The 19,087-nt window shown below is 40.2% G+C and overlaps 1 protein-coding gene across 2 annotated transcripts in view; it reads right to left on the bottom strand.

Moving 5' to 3' along the window:
• LOC121326993 (FAS-associated factor 1-like) overlaps positions 1-19,087 on the bottom strand; it is an 84,680-nt gene that overhangs the window by 8,543 nt on the left and 57,050 nt on the right. For both annotated transcript variants that reach the window (XM_041270709.1, XM_041270707.1), the window contains 5 exons: positions 15,298-15,434; positions 14,541-14,629; positions 6,425-6,505; positions 5,356-5,433; positions 67-282 (listed from right to left, as the gene is read on the bottom strand). In XM_041270709.1, coding sequence (XP_041126643.1) covers positions 67-282; positions 5,356-5,433; positions 6,425-6,505; positions 14,541-14,629; positions 15,298-15,434 — 601 coding nt within the window. The remainder of the gene's footprint in view (positions 1-66; positions 283-5,355; positions 5,434-6,424; positions 6,506-14,540; positions 14,630-15,297; positions 15,435-19,087) is intronic.

Here is a 19,087-nt window from a genome sequence, read left to right as displayed (position 1 = left end):
AAATGATTGAGGTGCCATGAATAACCAAATGGCTTTTGATTCACGGAGGTGAATGTTTGTGCTCACATTTCTGCGAGGGAACGTAGTGAGCAGTTTGAACTCCTCCCAGGGGAACCCTTTGGACGCCACGAAGTCAAAGAGGACCTGAAGCTTGCAGCTGCCCAGAAAGCGCCGCTCCAGGAACTCCCCGCTCGGCGTACGGATTCGCAGCTTGCTGATTGGCTCACTGCCCTCCTCCTCCGGCTCTGGGGGCAGGGCCTGCTCCAGGGACAGACGGATAGCCTGAAGGGACAAACATGATGGTCACATCTACACAGCTGAGAATTCTACCAGGTCTGCCAATATCTTTTCAATCATCCCATAGATTTGGGGAAAAAGATAAGGCTACTCAGAATTAATAGGATTAGTTGCATTGAGATATATCTCTCTCTCTATATGTATATATATATATAAAATGTGATATTGATATATATATATATATGTGTATATATATATATGATGTATGTATATATGTAATATGTATTGTATGTATATGTATAATACATACAATATACACATACATATACATACATAAAGATATACATATATATACACACACACATGTGTGTGTGTGTTGCTTGTCTATACAGTAGCACTGAACTTGGAACCTGGCTAGGCAATGTGGCTTTTAACAGTTTTTATGGAGAAAACAACATTTCTTTCAGCTAACTTTTAAGGATGCCCACAATGGTTGGCCAAAATGATACCCCTGTGATTGACACTTTTGAGATGTTTGCTTTGTGAGTAAAACGGAATTAACAACATACAGTATTGATCTGTAAGCGTGATGCTTCCTGAAGAAATTTTTTTTTTTTTTTTAAAAAGTGTTGAACAAATAAAGCTGTTCGCTTACTTATTACTATTATTGCAAACACAAATCAGAGCCGTGTTGAAAGATCCCTGTTGAAATGAAAAGAAGCAGAAGCCACCCCGCCTATGGCTGGTGCAGCATCGGCAGCAACACTGAGCCCTGCAGTACAGCCCCCATTTGAATAGATCATTAATCAGTCAAAACAAAACTGTGAACCTCTCAACCTGAGATAATTTAACAAAACACAAACCTGCACGCATTAGACTGTACTTTGTGAATGGAAAGCCTTTAATTTTGTATTATTTATTCCTGACTGGCCAAGCCTTTACTGGATAACAGAAGATGTACTACTCAACTAGGGTCGGAACAATAAATCAATCACAATGGCGTTACTGAGAATTTGTTTGGACTGCCTATTTATTCTTCTGAAAAATGATCATCGATAAGCATATCTAACAGTAGTAAATCACTTTTCTGTCTCAGTAGTTAAAAGCAAGGATCGGTGCCCCTGCTACTGCTTCTCTCTACTCCAGTAAACAACCGATTTGAGCTAGCACTCAAAACTGGCCATCTCAAAATGACCTTAATAGTCTCAGCACTATGGCTAGATTTTAAAACGCCATCAAGCGAAAAGCAGAGAGTAACTATGAAAAAGGGAGAAAGTAAGTCTGATTAATTAATTATTGGCCTACCTAATTTGCCTATTTAAATCTTATAAAAAATAATCAATACCTATGTGGCTGGGTGGCTAGGTAGCTAGACAGCCTTTTATTTCTAGAGGCCTAGGTTTGAGTAAATTTAGTCAGTGGGTCTACTGAGGGGATTTTCTCTTGGCGTCTGCTGGTACTGTGTCTAGCTGCAGCAGGGCTATTGTCCCTTGCCCTCCACAATAGCAAAATAAATAAAAATGAAAACAACAGAAATAACCAGCCCTCTAGGAATTAGTGCTCTTTTGATGTTTAAAGCCCTCACCTGTAGTCCCTGTTTTGACAATCACTACCATATGCTGCTGCAACAACACACGCCAGCTTTATTTACCAACCTAATGCAATTATATTTCATAACAAATGCACAACAGTAGCTCATTAGCAACCTCTGGCTTTGTGAGCCTGACCCAGTGGACCCCGGGACCTATTCTCTTGGGCTCAGAGTTTAAAGAATACCGCAAAAGGTTATTCCCTAACACGAGCAAGCAAAAAACATTATAAATAATCCCAAGCCCACAATGAGAAACAACAACTGAGCCGGTGCAGCAGACAAAGGCAGCTCTGAACACGTGAATAGCCAGTGCCTGAGCCAAACTGGTGCGCGTTGAGGAACAATAGCTTAGCCACTGGGTTGTCTCACATGTTGGTAAATAGTTATTGTCCGGACTGCCTTTTATTCCGGGCTGAGCAAACATCTTTGGTTGCATGCCTTATAATTATTATTTTTCTTTTCTTTTTTGAATGCATTGTTGTAAGTATTGTATTAAAATAAACACTTGGCCCAGTTTCAATGTGCCTTTTTTAAATGGAAACAGGTTTCTATAGCACTGTTTGCGGGGTGGGTGTGGAAGTGGGTAATCTGTATTGAGCAGAGATAATAGAATATAATTGTTAGGAGAGAGGTATTCACCAGCAGCCCGTGCCAGCCATTATGAATAGTACTGTTACAGCTGTACCAATATATCTTTATTGTGTAAAATAAAAATGCACATCATACCTGTATTTCTACATATATATAAAGTCTCTTAAAAGTGACACTTCATACTAGATGCATTTACTACTTGTTTAACATAATTTTTGTAATCCTGTTTAAGACGGAAATGTACAATGTATTACGTTGGAATGAACACATTAAGCTTTAACACGAAATCAGCAAATGGCATTAGTGATCTGGAGCTTGAATTTATAATATCAGCTTCTGACATTACAGTAAAAAAAAAGATTCTAATATATATATATATATATATATATATATATATATATATATATATATATATATATTATATATATATATATATATATATATATAGAGAGAGAGAGAGAGAGAGAGAGAGAGAGAGAGAGAGAGAGAGAGAGAGAGAGAGACACACACACACTATAGTACCAATTTCTTTAGCAAGGTAAGACATGCATTCAGGTAGTGGAGTACTTTCCTTTGCACTGAATTATTTTGTTAGCTACAATCTCTTAAAAGATTCCATTTCCTATAAATGGTTAGCTATGTAAATGTTTTAAAATCCAGAAGGTGCACTACACCTCACGTGTTGCTGCCCATTCCCTTGTGTTAAGCACAACTCACAGTAGCCTGGTTAGGTAACCCTGTGCTGATCTCGCTCAACTGGGAGAAAAAGCAACTCGCTGTCTAAAACATCGAATAAGTATAGTTTCCTAGTTGAACAGAAAACCAAAACGTCAGGCAACCAGTGAAGCAGCACTGGTCTCCTGCTAAACTAGCTTTGGAACTATTGTTTGCTTCACTAAGCTAGTCAAAATGGTGCATTGCTAGGTAAACTTACACAAGGGATTTCCACTGAAGAGTAGAGTGTGGTATTATATATCTACAATGTTTCACAGAAGCTTTTGTTACTCAAAAGGGATGGCCAAGAAAACAAAAAGGCAGCACATTATATACAGCATCGAATACAGTACATGGTGCAGGGTCTCGCATACCGCTTGTCAAACAGGATTGGTAAATCAAACTGACAGAAAATTAGATTTCCAAACCCAAACCAAATCTACATTATATTTATACCACTCTTTTGGCTACATTTCATATTATTTGAGTCCCAATGTAATTTTCATAGTCTCTTGCTGGAAATCAGAGCTAAATCCCACTTAGGCGCACTTACATTTTTTTCAAAAACACCCAACAAGACGACAGGACATACTGGTACCAACTGACTAAGTAGTTATCTACCCTCCAACAAAAGGGGTCCCAATACAGAGAGCACATAAGCACTTGGACAATGCTTAAAGGGACTACTGCTGTTTGAAAAGGGGATTTACAAGACTTAAGTGTAACTAAAGATGCAATATGATAACTGTAGTGTGTGTGTGTGTGTGTGTATGTATGTATGTATGTATATATATATATATGCAGGAGGAGGAGAGACGCGTGTAGGATAGAGTAGGGAAGAGAGAGAGAGAGAGGGGACTTGAGAGGAGTGTTATTTGTGCGACTGTTGCCTAATATCAAAATTGCATTTCTGAATACCATTTGGAGTATGGTAACACACACACAAACACACACACACCCAGACACACACACAAAGAAGAGCAATAGAAGATACCGTACAACACACACACAGAATGATGGATATACGAGAATATATACACACAAACCGAGCACAAAACAAAATAGGTATCATATATATATAGAGAGAGAGAGAGAGAGAGAGAGAGAGAGAGAGAGAGAGAGAGAGAGAGAGAGAGGAGAGAGAGAGAGAGAGAGAGAGAGAGAGACATACACACTGCATTACCTGTGTTTCAAGTTAGAGCTGGTCAGTAATATTGGATCTACTCTTCTCAAACTCACTGTTCTTTTCATTAGCCCCCTGCAAGCGCCTTGACCCCCGACAGAAAAGCTTTGCTGTTGTGGTGCCCCAGTTCTCACCTCTCGCTCATCCTCCTGCTCTTTCCGGATCTGTTCCAGAAGGAGGGAGCGCCTGACAGGCAATTCCATTCAGCGTCTTTAGAACTTAGCGAGTGCCTGCTGGGCGTGCCATGGTGGCGTTGCCCAGCTGATTTTGGCGGAGCGCGCGTCTGGAGATGGGGCCCGGCTGGTGCGGGCGGCCGGGCGCGGCGGCGCGAGGCCCGCCCGCGCGACCCTCGCGCGCGCGCGCCGCGGGGGCGCCGCGCGGAGGCAGGCGCGCCGATTCCCGCGGCGCGGTGACGCCTTCTGTCTGACCGCCAGCGGGGGGGCTCCCGGCGGAGCGCGGGGGTAGGGGAGGAGCCCGACCGCGGTGGATGAGTAGCGGAGGCGAAGACAGCACGAAGGCGAGAATGAGAGCGGGAACTAGAGGTAGTCGACGGGAGGGTCTCGGTGAGATGGTGTGGTGGGCCGAGGAGAACCCCGCCGCACGAGGGGCGCGATGACTGGTGGCGCAGTGAGGCGCGCTTATGGCGGCGTGGGGGGTTGGGGCCGGAGGGATTATATATATATATCTATATATGTATGTGAGAGAGAGTGAGAGAGTGTGTGTGTGTATGTATGTATGTATTTATTTATATATGTATCTATATATATATTATATTGATATGATGTATGAATAGATGGAGGAGAGAGAGAGAGAGAGAGAGTCTCTTCTCTTAGACGAGCGAGTTCTCCGAGAGAGAGAGAGAGAGAGAGAGAGAGAGAGAGAGAGAGACATACACACTGCATTACCTGTGTTTCAAGTTAGAGCTGGTCAGTAATATTGGATCTACTCTTCTCAAACTCACTGTTCTTTTCATTAGCCCCCTGCAAGCGCCTTGACCCCCGACAGAAAAGCTTTGCTGTTGTGGTGCCCCAGTTCTCACCTCTCGCTCATCCTCCTGCTCTTTCCGGATCTGTTCCAGACGAACCTGCTCAGCCATCTCCCTCTCCTGGGCTTCCCTCTGTACCATCAACACACAACAGACAAGTTCACCACTTCCCATTCAGGGAGGCTTGCTACCAGATTGCTTGTGTAACCTTTTGTAGACCCAGGTATCGAGATAGAGAAACAGATTTCCTGTTACCAGCTGCATGCATGCATTATTATTATTATTATTAAAACATTGAGGTATGAAAATCTGGATGTCATTTGTTGCACCAAATAAAAGTTATTCAGCTCCACATTTAATTTCATAACCAACTCTGAACAACAAAGCTTACAGATAGCATATGAAACAAAGCAGGGCCCCGCCAGTCATCTTTCTTTAGCTTTTGATTGCTTTTGAGTTGACGTGAAAAACTGTTCTCGTAAATGAAGATTAAGTCTAATTATATCTGCATGCACACTAGATTAGCCTCCTGTCGGAGACACAGCAAAAACAAAACAGTTTTACAATGTACAGTACAAACACCTGATTATAAAATGGCACACTTCAAGAGTTTATTTACATTTAATTACATTTAAATACATTTATGCTGATCCTGGCCTAAGGAAATATTTGAGTCCTTCATGATAGCTTGTGAGGTTACTCCCCCCCATCCCCCAAAAAAACAAACAAACAAGCAAACAGCTGAATAGATTCTGGCTGTGCTAGCAGCATGTGGTGGCATTAGAAAATACAGAAAAAAAGAAAAAAGGGTCAAAATACGGAAAATGGCTAATTATAGGTAGGTACAGGGCAAAGTTTAAAGACAGGGGGAGGTTAGGAAACTTTGCATTAAATGTTCAAAATGTTTTCACTGAAAACCATTTTCGATCTGTTGAATGTGAGAATCAATTAGTATGCAGCTGATCCAAAACTCTGCCTCACATTTGTATACCTTCCCCTTTTTATAACCCTTGGGTGACCCAGGAAATCAGAGAACCGATCAAGGGTATGGGGTGTCTACGATTGACAGGGCCCAGATTCCCACCTGCTAGGTCCCGATAACTGTCATGTGTTCAAAACCAACCTTGGCTCGGTCTGCCTCCAAAGACACGCGGTAGGCTTCATCCTGTTCCCTCTTCACCAGCTCTCGTGCTTCTCGTTCGTCCTGTTGTGAAAAATTCATGAATACATTCAACAGTGTTACAAAACCAACTTTAAATGGTCTGTATGGTGAACAAATCCAGCTTCTAAGTCCCTCACTGAGAAGGTAGGGGCGGGAGCCAATCTGCGACTCCTTTACTTAAGTGGTTGTAGCTATCAAAATAAACACCCGTCAAGCTTTTCCATTTGCTACACAGGTCCTGGAACTACACTAGGCTGAAAAAATTCTCAGTTTGCTTGCCTTATTTTCAGGAACTCTGATACTGCTTCACTTCCCCAAGTGATTTCACCTCAGCAGTGTGTTCAGGGTTAAAGCATGCTATCGGCTAAAGCCCGTCAGTCAACAGGTGAAGCAGCTGGCTGGTTAATGACAGGAAAGAAGCCGTTGAAGGGGTGGGGATGTCACCCTCCAGGAAGTGCAAGACTACCTGAAAGCAAGCCTTCTAAACCGTGAGGTTTTTATCTTGGTATAATACCAAAATAGCATTTTTGCTAAAAGTTGCATTTCTATCAAAACTGCACAATTGAGATCTAGATGTTGAACAGGACTGCGCCAGAGGTCAGATTTATGAAATTATTTTGTTAGCAATAACCTAAGCTTTCATAAGGGTATGAAAGAGTAGAATGCATGATTCCAGCTTAAGATCCATTACACAAAGACCCCCTATAGCGGAACCTGAAATCCTTTTATTCTTGAACGTGCTGTTTGCACAGAGATTCGTTTCGCTGCTTTCTACCTGCTATGGATGACAGCCATTGCACAAAACCTTCCAAGAAGTGAAACCGCACCATTTCCATTGTGTGGTCAGGTTACACTATTTGTTTTTTTTCCACCAAATGTTTTTTAAAAACTGCCTGTGCTGCAGTCTTTGATAAGGTGTAGGGGGGCGGGAAGCGGCCACAATGAAAAGGTAAAGCAACGGTTAGCAGATCAGTAAGAAAATTAGAAGAAATTAATCCTTTTTTTGCTTCCGATTTTTGTCAAACTGAAACAGACTCTGATTAATCAATGCAATATCCTTAAAAGGCAGCTTTAAGGCAGATGTGGTGGACTATCACACACACACACACACAAAACAAAGTTGATGTAAAGCAAACATTAAATACAAACATTGTACTATTGTGAGGATTTACAAGGAAGTGCTCCAGATAATAGCTGTAGATTCTCAGTAAACCTAAGCTGGCAAATGCGAAAGTTCTATAAATCTTGAATGATCTCTATCCTGTAGCGCTATCTGAATGAAATAATATAGAGGGAGGGAAAGACTGTCTGCACTTGAAGACCAACAACAACTAACAGTTAAAAGTGTGAGAGAGAAAATAAAAAAACAATTCAAAAAGACAAAAGCACTTGAGTGTTATAAGCACCAGGCACTGCGGCTCTACCAAAGAAGCTGCTAATTACGTTGTGTTTACAGTAGCAACCAAGCGTCCCCCCTGCAGAGGAACACTACAACCCCAGGGCTGGTAAATGTGTACAAACGTCACGTCTTTGTAGCAAACTCTGCCACTAAATGTCAGTGTTTGCATAGACTGCGAGCCACTGGAAGCAGTTTTCAACACACCCCATCAGCTATAAACCCATCACAATGGTCTTCTGTCCAGCACTGGAACAGCAGGCTGAGGAAATAATGCAAGCTGGCACCCAAAGACGTGCTCACTCTTTCAACTGGGGCAGCTCCTTTACAGCTTGGAGGTTATGAACAGTGTTGCGTGTCTCTCGAACGTGACTTGACATCAGCTGGATTTACAATCCTGTTCGTTTACTTCCCACAGGGGCAGTATTAGCACCTTTAAAAAGCACTTGCCCCATTTGAAAACACTTTTCAGAGTGTATGTTACTGTCACCATAACCTACATCCACTGTATGCACAATTCAAAATAGAAGTGTGATATACAGACAGACAAAGACAGCGTCATTCATATTTACTCCTGATTCAAGGATGTACAAACAATATTTAAATCACAATTGGATATTTAAATCACAATTAGATAGATGTACAGTATCAAAAGTTTGAGTACGCTTGCCTGAAACTAGGTTTTTTCATAATTGACAATGTTTTACGTCGCATATTTTTCTGTAAATACTTGAAAATGACAACACGTTACAATATACAAAACAAAACATAAGGAGCATCAAAGCAATGCTCAAGAAAATTGAAAACTGTCTCTAAATCTTGGATTCCTCAAAATAGCCACCCTTTTCCTTAATAACAGCCTCACAAACACGAGGCATTGGGATAACAAGTTTCAGCAGAAAATCACCCAACATGTCTTCCCAGCTCTTCTGCAGCAATTCCCAGTGATATAGGGCACTTGTGGGTAGCTTTGTTTTGACTCTTCTGTCCAGTTCGTCCCATACAATTTCTATGGGATTGAGGTCTGGAGACTGGGCAGGCCAGGTCATTAGACTGAGTTGTCCTTCACTTTCCTTCTTCGCCAGATAGCTCTTTCACAACTTTGAGGTGTGTTTCGGGTCATTACCTTGCTGAAGAATGAAGGACTGCCCAACTAGCCATAATCCTGATGGAATGGCATGCCTCTGAAGTATGCTATGATAGCCATGCTGGTTGAGCTTGCCATGGACTTGGTAAAGATCACCAACTCTGTCACCAGCAAAGCAACCCCAGACCATGACACTGCCTCCACCATAAGACCGACTTCCACTCCTCAAACGTCCAGTTTCTGTGTTTTTTGGCCCTGGCAAGTCTCTTACTCTTATTTTGCACTCTTAACAATGGTTTCTTTGCAGCATTTCTTCCAGTTAGGCCAGCTTCACACAATCTCCTCTGAACACTTGATGTTGAAACATCTGTACTTCTAGTAGCATTTAGCTGAGCTTGTATTTCAGAGGCAGTTAATTGCCGGTTTCGCAGACTTGTGACTCGAATGAACTTGTTCTCTGATTCTGAGGTCACCCTTGGCCTGCCTTACCTTGTTCAGTCCTCATGAGTGCCAGTTTCTTCAAATCGTTTGATGGTCTTGGCCACAGCAGTACAGACACTTGCAAAGTTCTTGCGATTTGTCTTAAAGATTCACCTTCACTTTTTAAAGTAATTTTCCTTGCTTAATTGAGTGTATTTTGCCATTTTCTGCTCCTTTACATTCAGGAATGACAAACTTGTGCCTATGCTACCTATATTTATAGTAATCATGGACCCTCGCCTGTTAACAATAATTGGTGACAAAAGGTTAATTAGGTAACATGCTAGTTAACTCAGAGAACATCTAACAAAGACAATTTTATACTTAGGCCAGTGTTCTAACACCGTGTTATACAGATTTCAGACTTAACTGATTTCAGAATGAAATCCCCTTGCTTTGGGTGACAGTTTCATTGAAATTGACAATATTTACATTTTCATTTAAAATTAAATTTTTGAATGCAATTCACTTACGATTATCAGCTTATATCATGAAAAACCTGGTTTCAAGCAGGTGTACTCAAACTTTTGACTGGTATAGTTGAGAAGTGATGCTAAAATGAGCAATTGGGTTCTTGTTAAGTGTGCTTAGAACCAACAGGAGTTATCCATCGTTTAATGGAGAGGTTTAGCATGGTCCTGACCACTTGCACCTAATTATTATAGATGAGCAAGGTAGTGCTAAAAAAATAGGATTGACAGCAGAGCAAGTAGAATCCCTTCTCCCCATTCTGGCAGGATTTTCACAAAACAGATGACATATGTATAACTGTGAATGCCTCCACTATACAAATTAGTAACTCCTGCAACCAATCCAGTGGGCTATACCTCACTGCCTGTAGTAACTTGTTCTACAAACAGTGTTATGGCAGACGTTTTGGCCCAGCCACAGTATGTATCCATCACAAACACATAACTGTCAAGTTTGCCACAGTTCTCAGGTAATTAAGTTCTTAACCTTTTTGCACGTCACCCGCCTCACCTTTGTACCTGTTACCTCTTATCTCTGTCTCCCTTCTGCTCGGCTGTGCTCAGGTGTGGAATGAATCATGCCCGGGGTTGACACGCGGCTGCCTAGCAGGTTCGCTCTATCTGAATCACGTTCACGCTCATTACTCCGGGAATGTGACTCAGGTGTGTCCGCAAAATACAAAAATCACTAGACAAGGGCGAGCAGAGCAGAACTATTTATTCTGAAAGACTTGGTTCACACGAAACTGTCCGGAAGCATGTGTCTAGTCTAGACTGTAGAGATGTGTGTCACTGGCTATCAAGGAAGGGCAATGGGGTGAACATTCATATTGTCTTTGCTCACAGACCAAACCTCCACTCTCTTCTCCGAGCACTCTTAAAAGGAGTGGCAACCAAATCATTTTTAACGATTATATTATGGCACCAGCAACACTAATTTGTTATGTTGAAGATATTTAGGTTCATTGCTTGTTTTGTTTAACACAGGACAAGCTGATACTTAAAAAAAAAAAAATAACACCCTAAATCATTTCTAATCTTTCAGGTCAAGTTTCAGTTTTCTCTTCACTTTTCTTTTTTTTAATATTGTATACTATTTATTCTTTGAGGGAAAGGTTAAAAAAAACAACTTTTGAAATAGTAACATACATATACAGAAGACATCAGGAAAGGTGGGTTTGCAGAAGTCTGAAATGTCTGTAATTCTAAAACTTGTATTAGTTTGGTTGACAGGGCAAGTTCATATGTGTTTGTAACTTTGAGGTTTTACAGAAAGGTCAAGGGTCTAGAAGAATTTGACTTTTATCTACACGTGACAGCCAGTCGTTAGTATGGGTTGTGATTAATATTCAAATATGATATTGTTTAAAGATTGCACTCTCATTAAAAAAAAAAAAAAAAAAAAAAAAAAAAAAAAAATGCAGCTGCAAAAATTTACTTTAAAATGAACACAATTGCACAAGGGCCTATATAGGATTTGATACACGTGGACAAACAAGAATGTGCCAATAGCGAAGTGCATTTTTTTAAATATACCCTATGTTAGTTACAATAAAAAGTTAAACAACTTCCATAGTAAATATCTTCATTTTTGCCTGTCACTTGTAGGCCAAATTTCCATCTTATTCTTCAAGCAAGTCATGGGGCAGATAATGGTCTAATAGCCATCGTTGACCAGGTAACACTAGTATTTTTTTATTTTTTACAATATTACCACACTAGATTTTCACTGGCATTGGCACCTTAGCAAACACAGCCTCAAGAAGTAAAGCACAGAGGAACGTTGAGCGAAAAAAGGAAGGGCTGAACTGGTGCCATGCAGTATGAATTCAAAACTAAATACAGTAAAGCTTCCCAGATAACCAAAAGAGGGTTTGTTTTTGTCAGTGTCACTGTAGCGAGAGGGGTGCAGACAGATGAGGTTTGGACAAGCACGTGTCTGAACCCGGGCAGCTGTGTGGACAGAATACTCTGTGTCATTACTGTTATCCGAGCTGACAGCTGAGAGAAAGGAGTGCATTACTGACAGATCAGCTGCTGGGGCACAACCCCACCCTGCCCCCGCCTGTCACAGAGAGTTACTGTAATGCATTGTACACCTTCGGGCTCAAGCATGGGGAAGGTAGGGAGGACTGGGCAGGGTGGGGTGGGAGGACCAGCTACAATTCTGGCAGAAGATCCTTGTCTTTTATTTGACTTCTTATCCCCCACTGGGGCTGCATATGCCCAGGGACACAGATACAGTGGAGGTAGCAGTATGCATGTCATAGTTAATCTAGAGAAACACTTATCCGATTGTGATGAAACTTGACAAGCACAGTCTTTAGTATTGCTAATATCAGAATATAGGGAAGTATGTAAGCTGTCTGTCACATTTACATTTTTTTCATATATCAGGAGAATCAGTTGTCCAACTGTGAAGAAACTTGCTAATGACCTTTATTCCAAGTCATTGAGTCTACCTGAATACTGCAGAGTATGGAGGCTGTCAAGAAAACTGCATATCTGATACAATGAAACTTATACAAAAATATCTTATGGCCCCCATTAAGAGGGATGTGCATATGCTAATTTTGTCGCTAGGTACAGTTGGTCATGTAGGCAAGGGAGGGAAAGAAAGCAAAGAATGAAATGTGGAAACTGAAAAACTGTACAGGCAAGAGAAAGGTAGAATTTGGATCTATGGGATGAAGAAGCACTCAACAAATTTTTCAATTGGTCCAATTGCTACAGTAAAAAGAAGCAAAGGGTTAAATGTCTTCCATGAAAAATAAACGTTTTTATTATTATTCCTCTGCTGTTTTCACTCCCGTCTCACAGGAAGCCTACGTTTTCAATGCACTAATCTGCAGGATTCCTGTATTTACATGAAAGATATACAGTCTCGATTTTTACTATCAGGCAGGGGAGGTCTCCGTTTGTTAGACTTTGTGGTTTTTGCTGACTTAAAAGGAGGCTTTAGAGAAAAGAAACCGGAATTTGGATCTGGCTCCCATTGTCAGGGCCTGGCAGTTCCAGGTCCTAAGTCACGCTCTTTTCCTTGACAAAGGAAAGCAGTTGTCTCTTCTTGTTTAAGTATAATAACTTTTTGAGAAGAATACGTCTTTCTTTTTTTCAGCAAAAGCATTCTTAAATAAAAAATGCAAGTATAAAAAGGAATGCCGGCAGAGGTTCGTACAAACATGTTGTACATTATGGATCTCACAAGGTGTTGCTGTTTTTTTTTGTGTGCTCCAAGGAAACAGTTATGGGCACCTTTGTCTACAGTCTCACAGAGATGTCATAACAGGGCCAGCATGTAGTGTGAACTTATTACCTCAGCAGTTCCCCAGGGCAGGGTTAGGGCACACAGGCAAAGTATGTGAGAACATGAGAGAAGTTATGAAAGCGAGGAGGCTGTTCAGCCTATCATAGCTCAGCCAGTTTTAAATAACCAACTCGTTCCAGGACTGCATCCAGACAACTCTTGAAGGATCCCAGGGAATCAGCAGTAACCTGTTCCATACACTTATCAGTCTCTAAGTGAAAAAGAAAGCATTGGACTGCCCTCAGTCCTGAGCCTGTCTCCACTGAACTTCCAAAGGTTGCATTTGAATGGTCAAGCTTTATAGTTCTGTTGAGTCAGATCCATGGTTTGGGGAGGCACAATCCTGGTGATGAGGATGCAATGGAGGCGGCTGTACATACGTATTTCACATATATCTAAAGAACGACTTGCTAAGAACCAGGTTACTGAGTGAATCACAATCTATATATGGAGTCTGCCCAAGCCCGCTTGTACATCACACTTACATTTCACATATCTGTAGAAGCATTTGCCCAATTCTGACAAAATTTGGTTTGAACATTATTTAGCACGTTATAACTTGAGCTATTTCCATTCTTTTTCAAAGACTGTTTATAATAAAGTTATCTTATTTAACAATGGTTTAGAACAGTTTTCGTGAATATTAAGCAGTGTTTTAAAAAGGTACCAGGCGCCTTTCTCGAAGCGCCGAACACATACAAAGTAAAAAAACAAAAGTGCTAAAGCCGAGCCTTGTGCCAGGAATAGAGCGAGCCCTTCAGTTCAACTCACTTCCTATCTCCACAGTGCAATCCACAGCAGGATTAACTGTTGATTAAAAGTTAATTTAGGAACAAATGAGCTCAGGGAAAACAGAAAATGATGGAAAAAAAATCTCTCTAGATATTAACTCTGAATAAACCGGGGTACGCACTGCTAGGCCAGGTGATGAGTGAAAATCCAGCCAGAGATTTACACCACGATTTCTCTTAGGGGTTGACAGGGAGCAGTTCAGACTTCCTGCCTCAATGCTGCCCTGGACTGGAGTGAGCACCCTTTCTCTTCGGGGGATGAGGGAGAGAGCACTTCAGTCCGTATGCCTCAAGCCTGCCCTGGACTGGAAGGCATGATCACTTTATCACAAAAGTGCTTTGGTGGATTGACTTATGGGACATTCTTTCAGTACAATGTGTAAACGGTGAGCCACAGTTTGGGCGTGTCCATTTGAAATCACTGTCAACTGAGCCCTTCTCTCCATGCCACTATGTTTGTAGAGAGAATCTCAAAGTTGCATGTGCCTCTTTGGTTCATGTTTAAAAAGCAATACAACCACCCACTGAACACTTATGACAGCTTACCTCATCTCTAATGTCCTCTTGCTGTTGAGCAGTGAAGATGTCCATGGCTGCCATCAGCCTCATCATCAGCTCGTCCACGGTCGTGTTTCCTAGCAATGCACAAGTTATTAAAAAAAAAATTAAGAGTTAATCACAGAGTTGTTATTAGCTGAGAGAAGGGCAGAGAAATCACAGACTATAATGCCAATATCTAATTAGACTATTTTTTCCTAAATATTATGAGTATTTAAGCTTTTTAAAAATTCTATGCATAAATACCTATGTAACCTAACAATAATATTTTATTTATAATAGTTAGATTGGCTTTGCTAATATATCTCTATCAATTATTTATTTCACTGCCGGAGTTAGAGTTGAGATCAAGTTGAGATCTGAATATCTTGCACCTACTAGTTCTTTAATTCCAACTACACTCCCTCCCAGATCCAAACAAGAAATCAGCAGTGGCTTATCCTTATTTATGAACATTTAAAATACCCAGCACTGAGAAATAGTGTTAAATTTGCTCTGTAATGGTAAAATAATTTTTTCCTCTCTTATAGCTGCCAGGACAACTTCCAGAGGAGGGTCACTACTGATTTCTAACACTGCTTCCCAGCTCTTAGATTCTACACATACACTTTTCCATAGATTGACCCAATAAGACACACTGTCACCAAACCCCAATAAGACGCAGTGTCACCGGTGCAGCTTGGGGTCAGGCGCCTGTTCCTATGACTGCCAAGGTATTATTTCTGGAAACACAGCACATCCTTACCCTGAATCACGTTTAAGACTTCGTTCGACGACCTTTTTCCCATGACGATGAGTAAGAGGGGGAACTGATCGGTTTTGTAAGTTCGGATGGTCTGTGCCACCACGCTGCCGAAGTGCCTCGTGCACATCGTGAGTAACCTTAGGAGGGAATGAGACATGTTTACTAACCCATACACAACAGAAAGGTTAAAGTGATTTAAATCATTGTAACACTAGGACCACTGGTTTGATGTCAGCCACATCCACTGCAGTGTCTAAAATATATCTGACATGTGCTAGGGACACCCTGCATGAAATAAACGATCTTCCTGTTGGACAGTGGTTCCTCTCACAATTGTTGTTCTCCATGACAGAAACACGTATACTAAACATAGCCTTGATACTAAAAGGGTTCCCCCTAAAAGAAACTAGAAATGTGAGTATTGGTGCATTTCACAGACACATCATTGGTTTATTCAGACCATTAGCCAGGATGAGCAAGGTTAATACAAAACATATATTCAGATCTGATTTACACAAGTATATTTTTTCAACAGAAGAAATGTTTTGGCCATGCCTTCATTAGTGTTATTAGTAACTGCTCTTGTTGTAGTGTTTTTGTACATTGACTTTTGTATCTTCTAGTTTAACTTCAGAAATATCCTGGGCTTGCATGGGATAAATTGTATTGTATTTAGTCTTTATAAATGAACACAAGAAAAGAGGGTTTCAGATCTGGCCTGGTCCTTTGTGCACCCTCGCATAGCATTTTCAAAAATGATCTCTCGTCTGCAACAGTGTCCTAGGAGAGGAACTGCACAGATTTGCTGCTTTGTCACACATCAATGGAACACCATAGGTACTGTAGCTTAAAACTGACTGCAGACAGAGATTAATGATGCCAACTGATTGCAGCATTGTCAGTTTTAACATAGAAAATGAAACAAGCAACAGTACCATTTTGTTTGTGTGTCAAATTTATTTAAACTAAATTGAACAGATGAGGAAAAAGGTGTTTTCTGCGAGTTATTATTTTTAGCCCACAATTATCTCAAAATAAAAAATCCTTCAATGCTAAAATATACCAGAACAAGTCATTTTGTGGATGCAAATCAATGCTGTCTTGACCTGACATAAGACATTGGGGTGCATGAGGGTCATTCACAGGTCCATTTGCCTTTTCTAATTATTATGTCTTGCCACAAAAGTTGTAAACCTATGAATTGTCTCAATAATATTTTTAAAATTAAACAATAAAACTTAATTTAACTAAAGGTTAATTAGGTTATTAATATATTATTATAAAGGTTATTATTATTTTAGTAAATAATAAGTGTAAACTTTTAAAACCAGTGAAAGTGAATTGCAAGACCTCCTGACCTCTTCCAGTAACTGCATAATGGCTCAAACTCAGGGCTTCAAATAATTTGCTTTTCACTCACAGCAAAGTCTTCTAAATCCAAGCAGCCTTCTGAATTAGTATTCACTAAGTCACAAGACTTTTTCAAATTGACAAGTAAAAAAAAAAAAAAAAAAAAAAAAGCCAAGGATTTTTTATTCCATTAAAAGGCGGAACTTTAAATTAACATTTCGTAAAAGGAAAAAGGGAGCCGACTGCAGCAGCCCTACAGAGCCGGTGGTAAATGTCATAATATTAATGAATTGCAAAGGGCTGAATGCAAATATAAATGATTTTAATAAGATCCAATTTAATAAGATCTGTTTAAAAGAAAAAGGGGATGAGATAGGAAGAGAACTACAGGTCACCGAGAGTGTGGAAACTGGTGGAAGGTTAGCTTTATCCAACATTAATTATGCACATTAAAAAGAGAAGGGAAACCAAGCAGAATGGGTACATCAGCTAATAAACTTTGTTTTATATAATATATATAATTATATATATATATATAGCGTATATATATATATATATATATATATATATATATTGCAGTTTTTTTTTGTATTGTGTTACTACAGCGCTGAGGTACCAGCGTTCTGAGCAATTCAAGCTCTCTGCACAGGTTTGTGGAAGGGTTTTCCTTCCATGGTTGTTTGGATCTCTTCCAGCAGGTAATGAATAAAAGATGTACAGCGTCAAGTGAGGTTTAACACTTCGATCCTGTATATTTAGTACATGACTGATCACATTGCTGGCACCTGAATATAATAGTACCATAGCTCAACAAGTAGTTCTACTGAGCTTGAAATAAATGACCCATGTTAACAAATCAAGTACCACAAGTACCACCCCTGCTCTTTTCCTGGCATTAGGGGATCACGAGACAGGTCTAAAAGGTTGTAGACTCTCCACAGAGAGAATGAAGAGTTTCAGGTGTTGCAGAGGGGTGTTTTCGGACATAAGGGTTTTGCAATACACAAATGTCACGATATGATGTGCATTTACCATGTTCTTCCATAGGACAGTACTTCATCAGGAAGCAGACCTAACTGAAAATGCATTAATTACATTCATCAAAGATGCACTTTTACATCTAACTTTAACAGTCAGTGCACTACTAGAATGCACTGACTAGAAAACAGGTTTGTTTTCTTTTATACAGACACCATTGTTCATTTTCATGCATAATTACAGATTTGTTGTTTTAGGTTACTATTCAAAAAGTAAACCAATATCACTCTTCCTAACATGCAGCCCACAGCAGAAGGTTTAAAAAAAAAAAAAAAAGGTAGTCTTAAGTGCCTGATTAAAAAACACACCTCTGAGTTTATTACCTGATGAAGATCCCAGGTCTTGCCTATTGAGACAATCCCTTTTCTTAATCCTGCCTCTTGTTGTGTGGTGTTAGGGGAGCCCTGACAAGTGCAGCCCTTGAACAATGTGCACTGGTAATTCTAACCAGTCAGCAAGGAGATGTGAACAATATGCCAGGGGGTCGTTTGAAACCCAACACCAGCACAGCAGCCCTTCCACTCGGGTTCTTGGGAGCTTCTGATGTTACATAGGAACACATGGATTTGACTCGGCACCAAATGAAAAGAACGGCTTTAGCACAAAAGATTGTTGGTGCAACCTTATTATTATTATTATTATCATCATCATCATCATCATCATCATCAGGTACACCAGCAGTTTATCTATATCATTATACTTTAAATACTTGCATATCATAATCAACAACAAAAAAATTGAAGAACCGAAAGTATCTCAGTATAGGGGGAGAAATCTTTGAATACAAAACTACAATTTGTACTGTACTATATTACAGTACAGTATAAAAAAAAAAAAAAAAAAAAAACACCTCTCGCAGGTAAAATAAACCTGGTACCCAATGGCATTACTTCTACAGGTGTCGTTGACAATCCATCAACAGTCCAAAGCACCTCTGGCCATTGTTCCATAATCCAATTTCTGTTCTTGTGCATATTTTAGCCTTTTAGTCTTGTGCTCTTTTAACAAAGGTATTCTTACTGCAACACATCCTTTAAGTCCTGATTCAAGAGTGTCCTTCGTACTTTCGTACTGTTGGTTTGATAGACAACGATACCTGCGCCTTCTGCCAGTTCTGTTGTCAATTCAACGCTTGTCTTCTTTCTATTCCTTAAGGATATTATCTTCAAGTATTGCTCATCTTTGTTAGACAGCTTTTTGAGTCTTCCAGTCCTGGGTTTGTCAATTACAGATGATGTTTCTCTGTACTTGTTGATTATGCTTCAGATACCACACCTTGAAAATCGAGTGATGCGCGCTATTCCACTCAATGTTTTTCCTTCTTTATGCAAGTCAAGGTTGTTATAATAGTAGAAAACACTAGCGGAGACTTTGAGTAAATTGCTGATGCTCATAATGCATC

Source organism: Polyodon spathula, chromosome 14, assembly GCF_017654505.1.
Source record: "Polyodon spathula isolate WHYD16114869_AA chromosome 14, ASM1765450v1, whole genome shotgun sequence".
Lineage (NCBI taxonomy): Eukaryota > Metazoa > Chordata > Actinopteri > Acipenseriformes > Polyodontidae > Polyodon > Polyodon spathula.
Note: the sequence above shows the minus strand (reverse complement) of the source record. Positions and strands in the feature narration are given on the sequence as shown.